Below are 6,448 nucleotides of genomic sequence, written 5' to 3'. Positions count from 1 at the left end.
GTGGGGCTCCAACTCAGGAAGAGTGAGATCATGACCTGAAACGAAGTCAGACACTTAAATGACTGAGTCACCCAGGTGCCCCTCATATCGCTTCTTAAGAGCAAATTTTTAGAGGCACCTGGGTGGCTCAGTTAAACAACCAACTCTTGATTTCAGCTCAGGTCATGACCTCTCAGTTTGTTGCAGTTTGTGGGTTCAAGCCCCAGGTTGGGCTCCATACAGGCATCTCAGAGCTTGCTTGGGATTCTCTCCCTGCCCCTCCCTCTCTCTCTGCCCCTTACCCCACCCCTCCCCCAATAAATAAATTTCTTAGAGCAAATTTTTAAAAAGAGAAGCAGGCAAGGGTGGGGTCAAGTGGGAGTTTCATGGAGAGGGCCATCCCGAGGAAGGCTCACCTCCCCAGAAACTCCGCTGATTGCTACATGCAGCTCTCCCTTAGCCCCCCTCTTCTTTCTGTGTCTTCCTCTCTCCTCCCTTCCATTTTGTCCCCCATGCCCTGACTTTCATAAAATTCACAGACAAATTCTGAGACAACTCATTAGGACTGCACAAGTCCTAGGTCTTGGAGGCCATCTTGTCTTACCTCCTGATTCTTACAGATGAGAACACTGGACCTGGAGAGGGTGTGAGAAGCAGAAGGGGGCGGGGAGTACTGGCTTCTTCAAAAGATAAGGGGTGGGGGACAATTTGGGGCACCAAGGACAGAGAGAGAAAGAGAGTGAGACTATTAAGAAGGAACCTATTTTCAAAGAAGAAGAAGAAGAAGAAGAAGAAGAAGAAGAAGAAGAAGAAGAAGAAGAAAGCTATTTTCGTTTCAGTATATCAACTTTGTATAATTTTTCCAAAAATTTTATTTCACAGGTTTTTTTTCTTTTTTTTTTTTCAGTTTGGAAGTAATGCATATGGAGGCCCCTAGAGCCCCTAATATCTACAATCCAGCCTGTCCAAGGCTTGAATCCGGGTGTCACCGAATACCTTGCAGTGCTCCCTAGGACCTGGGAGGCTCCTCCGTCGTGCTAGAAAGGGCTTCGGGCCCTTCTGCCTCAGCTCCTAAGCAGCCTGTGACCATTAACTTCACCACCCTCCACCCCTAGGCTAGGGCGGGGCCCTGGGGCGCCAGGTCACATGCTAGGCACAGGGTTTTCCCCCCCATCCCGCCCCCACCCCGTGGCTCCTCAGGAGTCCGACCTGAGCCTCCAAGCTCCATGCTCAGGCCCATGGCCACAGCCTTCTTGCTCCTCATGGGGGTCCTGCTCCCTTACCAGGGCGAGTTCTGGCCCTTTAACAAGAAGAAGTTCATGAAGGTGAGCCAAAGAACGTCTGGAACCTTCCACTACAGTAGAGGGTGGTGGTGGTGGCATCATAGGCCAGCCAGGAGGCATCAGTTGGGTTTGGAGACAGAAGTGGGGGGTGGGGGTGGATACCACCCCAAAATGGGGACTTGTTCCCAGGGCTGGAAGCTTGATGTGTCCGCGGAAGAGTGTCAAAGCCCTACTTCACCTCCCTGTGGCCCCTGAGGTCAAAGAAAGTGGTCTTCTGACCAGCATCCTGCCCTCTCTCCCCTGAGCCCACTTGTCCAGCCAGCCACGCCTCAGCAACCTGCCCTAATTCCTCCTTCCCCTCTCCTAAGCACAATGACTGTTCCTTCCCTTCCCCATCTTTCACTCCCTCCCTTTCTTCCCACCCCCCCCCCTCCCCGCCAAAGCATGATCTGGGAGCATATGCTCCCCCAGCACTGGGGGAGGGAGGCCCAGGAAAGGAGAGGCAGAGGGAGAGGTACCAGTCCCCCTTCCTCTCCTGCTCCTCTGAGTGCTGCTGGAGTGGGTGTAGAGGGGTTGACACCTGGCGGTCATCATCTCCCGGCTTCCCTTCCTGGCCCCCGGGGGCCTTGGCAAGGCACCAGGAATCCCCCCTCACTTTCCCACACAGCGAGAGGGCTGGTGACACAAGAGTTGTCCCCACAGATGAATGGGGCTGAGTGCTCCCACCACTCTGAGTGTGTCAGTGACTGCTGCCTGATGGACCTGAACAACAGGGGTGCTCTCTGTGCCCCCAAGGCCAGAGTAGCCAGGCTGTGCTTGCCCCAGGTGAGCCTCTGGGCTGGGGCGGCCCCCTCTGGCCGGAAGGGTGGGGAAGGTTAACAAAACCCAGGTGGCTGCCGCTCCTTCTTCGCGCTCTGCTTGGAGTGCCTTTTCCCCTTCCTCCACCCGGCAAGCTCCTACTGGTCCTGCAGTACACCTCCAGCCACCTCCTCTGAGAAACCTTCTCTGCTTGGAGCTCCCATGAGCTCATACCCTCGGCACAGCGTGGCTCTCCCTGGTTTGCCGTGTTTTCTGTCTGCCTCCACCACTGGCTGGAGTTCTTCAAGGGCTGGTCGAGCCCTTACCCACCCTGGGCTTAGTATCTGCCCACAGTAGGTGTTCAACGAATGTTTGCTGAATGAGTATTCCCTACCCTAACATCACTGTGGCCAAGTAGATGGGAGAAGACCTTTTCCCTACTGATCGCCACCTCCTTGCCACAATGACCTCATTTTTGGAGAGGGGCAAAGCACTGCAGCGGCAGGACCGTAGCTTTGGAGTTGGGCCTGAGTTTAAATCCTGAGTTTTTCAGGCCCTGTCTTTGCCTCCTCAGCCAGGTCACTTCTGCTCTCTCAGCCTTAGTTTCCTCATCCGTAAAATGGGGCTAAAGTAACAAGCTCACCAGGTCGTCCCGGCAACCACAGTGTTCACTGGAGCTGGGTTATGAGCTGGTGGACATGCAAAATGTGCAGGACGTCATGTTACTGCTCCTCTCTTCTTGTCGGGCCCCGGGCCCAGAGCTCCCTGGGAAGAATGGGCTGGCCTCCGGGTCCCTGTCTGGGGAGCTGCCGGTGCTGTAAGGAACCGGTCAGGCCCCTGACTCAACAGCTGAGGTGACCAGAGGGTCTTTTCTTTATGGGCCCTTGCTCTGTTTTATTTAGTTCTCACAACACCCTGTGAGGTGGGTTACTATTATTATCCCCCTTTGACAGATGAGGAAACTGAAACCAAGAAGCTCATTAACCTGTCTATGGTCCCAAAGCTGCAGGGGGCTGCTCACCCCTTCACTTGCTCCTGCTCCCCAAGCTGTTTAAACTCCCTTCTCCCCTTTACCTTGGTGACCCCCAACCCTTGTTCGCATCTCCCGCAGACCAAGGGAAGCATCAACATCATATGCCCCTGCCAGTGGGGCTTGACGTGCATCTCCAAGGACCCGACCTGTTCCCGCCGGTGCCATTTGATTTAGAAAAAGATGCAGGCTGGTCACGGCCACCCCTCCCTCCCTCCCTGGGGGCCACGGGCCTGGAGAGTCCCCATCTTGCTCAAAGTCCAGCTCCTGAGACATTAAAGTCACTTCCTGACTCTGGCCTCTGTTGCACTTCCTGGGAGGGGAAATCTGGTAGGGATTGTTCCAGTCTGGGGCAGGAAGGTTTGGCCCTATCTGGACAGTGGAACTGCAGGAAGGGAACGGGGTAGGGGTAGGTGAGCCAAGAGGCTGGGTCCCGGAAGGGCCGAGTCTTGGGATGGAGGGCTGGATGGGAAGAGTGGGGTTGAAGAATACAGCGGGAGAGTATGTGTTGGGGTGCCCATGGGTGGGGGTGTGATAGGAAGGACTGGAAGGGAGTATTGAAATACTTTCCAAGGGCGGAGGTCATTGAGAGAGTGTTGATGAGAATGTATGTGAAGGCACAAAAATGTTCGTGCCTGGTGGTGAGAAAGGGACCTGGTACACAGAGGTCTCTCTCCATTCTCAGATATTATCGGTTCCATCGTATGGATAAAGAAACTGAGGCTCCGAGAGCTACATGATTTGCCCAAGGTCACATCATGGGGGGATCAGTTAGGACTCTTCCTGCTGCAAGTATCTAAAACAACCCAAACTGGTCTGGATGATCAGGAAATTCATTGGTGGTCACAACTGGAAGTGTGTGCCTCAGGTCTGGCTGAATCCAGCAGCTCCATGGCCCTCAGGACGGATTCCTTCTCAGTAGCCACATAAGTTCCCGGTGTCACCCAACAGTGACAGCTAAGACTTCTTGAGCACTGATGTTCCACACACTGTACAAAGTGCTTTCTTATCTATATTAGCTTATTTTATTGTTACAACAAGTTTAGCGTAGGTACCCTAATTATCTTTATTTTACAAATAGGGGTGTGCCTGGCTGGCTCAGTTGGAAGAACATGCGACTCTTCCTCTCAGGGTCATGAGTTCGAGTCCCACGTTGGGTATAGAGATGACTAAATATATATATTTATATATATATAAAAATCCACTTTACAAATAGGGTGTGTTGAATACCCTTCTCAGGAGTTCAGAGTAAGGGGTGGAGCTGGGATTCGAACACAGGCTGTCTTGCTCCCAAGGGCAGGCTCTTAACCACAAATCCACACCACCCCTTCCAGAGAAAGGAAACATCTCTGTCTCCCCCTTCTCAGCCAACATCCTAACACTGATTCTGACTGGATTGGCTTAGCGTGCAGCTCATCCTTGAACCAATCTGCTGTTAGGCAGCTCTTGCGTGAGCTGCACCTTGACTGGGCTGCGTACTCTCTGGCTTAACCATAGGAAGGGGAGCTCATGACCTTCAACTTCCCAGCAAGCTTTGCGGTAAAGCCCAGTTGAGTCACTGGGGAAACACGGCACAATTGTCCACAGTTCTCCAGAGAGGACCTATCTATATATCTGGGACCAAGTCATGGCTTTCTTTTCTTCAGGAGGTGAACATGGCAAAATTTTCATGAATATTGATGATAAAAAAAAACCCCAGGAAAATGATGCAGTTCCTCCCAGAGTCTGCTTACTGCAAACATGGACAACACGCTATCCCTAAGCTTGATGATAAGCTTTGTGGCAGGTGCGACTCCTCCCTTTAAGACCCCCTATAATAGAGCCCCCTGAAGCCAGACTCGAGGAGTGGGAGGGGTGCAGAATGGGGAAGAGTTAGAAGCATACTGACTCCTCCCGGCCTGGTGGGTGTGGAGGGCAGGTGTGTCAGTTATTTGCCTGTGCGCCTTCCTACTGCTCGCTCTTTATCCCTGGGGACTACATCTCCCAGCCTCCCTTGCCCTCTGGCATCTAGGACGGGCTGAAGATGAGAGGGCAGGAGAAGGAGCCATTGCCCCTCTTCCCACCTCCCCCAGCCCCACACCTGCCGCAGGTGGGGTCCTCCTGGCAGCAGTCCTCCCGTGTCCTTTGGGACAGCCACCCCTCCCCCACCTCCGGCAGTCCCCAGGGACTTCAGTCACTGTGTTTCTCCTGCCATGGGGCATTGGTGTCTTCCTGTTGCTGTTAATCTCCTGGTGGCCTTGACATCCTGCTGTGTTTCTCAGCTCCTCCATCCCCTATGTGACTGGCTCCCTATCTTTTTGTTTGGTTTTTTGTGAATGTTTGTTTATTTATTTATTTATTTATTTATTTTTGAAAGAGCGCAAGCAGGGCAGAGGGGGACAGAGGATCTGAAGCGGGCTCTGCGCTGACAGCAGAGAGCCCGATGCAGGGCTCAAAATCAGGGACCATGAGATCATAAGCTGAGCTGAAGTCAGACACTCAACCAGCTGAGCCACCCAGGCGTCCCACCATTTCCCTATCTTCAATTGTCTCTGTTTCAAATACCTAGACTGGTTTCTGTCTTCCTGACTGAGCATCGACAGGCAGAGCAGGAAACCTTCCGAGTGGAGGGAAAGCTGATTCTAGAACACTAAACCCTCCTTAAATAGGTGGAATTCACTCAAAACACCGTTGCTTTAGAAAGCAAGCTGAGGTTGGTAGTGACTTATGAAAGATTGTATGAATATTTCTACTTTGGAAAAAATTAAAACCAATAAAGACTGAATACATCAAATCAAAATTGTGCCAGTGACATTTCATGTTGCTTTAAATTAGGCATACTGGGTGAGCCCCTATACATTCCCATTTGCCATGTTTAAGAACACTTACTGATCTTGCCTGCCAAAAACTCATTGCATCCTTTCTTTCCGTGACCCTGGATTTCCTTTAAGGAAACCACCCCTTCTGTTCCCAGTCCATGAGGTTGCATGGGCTCCATTCACAACAGAACACTAAATCTGACACAGATTGGTTCAGCAGGTGGTCGTGAGGCTGGTTCTTGCCTTTATGGATGGGTTTGAAGATGGACTCATGACCCAGTTTGATCCAATCAGAATGAAGGCTAGAATTTCTCCAAGAGTTACTGAGACGAAATGCTTTCTCTTCCACTGAACTTGAACGTGGGAGACAGTACTCTGTGGTTATTGGCAGCCATCTTATTACCATGTGGACTCAGAATGAAGCCAACACAGAGAGTTGAGCCAGGTGGTAGTGGCTTCATTTTAGCTCCTGTGACAAGCTGTGCCTTCCACCAGGTAGCTCTACCCCTGGGATTTTACAGAACAAAACCCAATAAACTCACTTTTTTTTCCTTAACCAC

At 51.8% G+C, this 6,448-nt stretch overlaps 1 protein-coding gene across 1 annotated transcript; it reads left to right on the top strand.

Annotated features, from left to right (window-relative positions):
* Positions 1–1,217: 1,217 nt before the first annotated feature.
* Positions 1,218–3,267, top strand: CLPSL2 (colipase like 2). Its single transcript, XM_053905334.1, has 3 exons — positions 1,218–1,304; positions 1,965–2,087; positions 3,172–3,267. Exons 1-3 carry the CDS (start codon positions 1,218–1,220, stop codon positions 3,265–3,267), a joined length of 306 nt encoding a protein of 101 aa, XP_053761309.1.
* Positions 3,268–6,448: the final 3,181 nt, after the last annotated feature.

This window comes from Panthera pardus, unplaced genomic scaffold (genome assembly GCF_024362965.1).
Source record: "Panthera pardus isolate Hobbes unplaced genomic scaffold, ASM2436296v1 HiC_scaffold_17, whole genome shotgun sequence".
Classification (NCBI taxonomy): domain Eukaryota; kingdom Metazoa; phylum Chordata; class Mammalia; order Carnivora; family Felidae; genus Panthera; species Panthera pardus.
The sequence above is the reverse complement of the archived record's forward strand: the minus strand, read 5'-3'. Positions and strand labels throughout refer to the sequence as shown.

What these genes read in the sequence shown, in the direction of transcription:
- CLPSL2 (XM_053905334.1), top strand. Translation starts at nt 1,218, where the DNA reads ATGGCCACAGCCTTCTTGCTCCTCATGGGGGTCCTGCTCCCTTACCAG. An exon ending in ACAAGAAGAAGTTCATGAAG is followed by an intron (nt 1,305 to 1,964) that starts GTGAGCCAAAGA and finishes TTGTCCCCACAG; the next exon opens with ATGAATGGGGCTGAGTGCTC. An exon ending in CCAGGCTGTGCTTGCCCCAG is followed by an intron (nt 2,088 to 3,171) that starts GTGAGCCTCTGG and finishes CATCTCCCGCAG; the next exon opens with ACCAAGGGAAGCATCAACAT.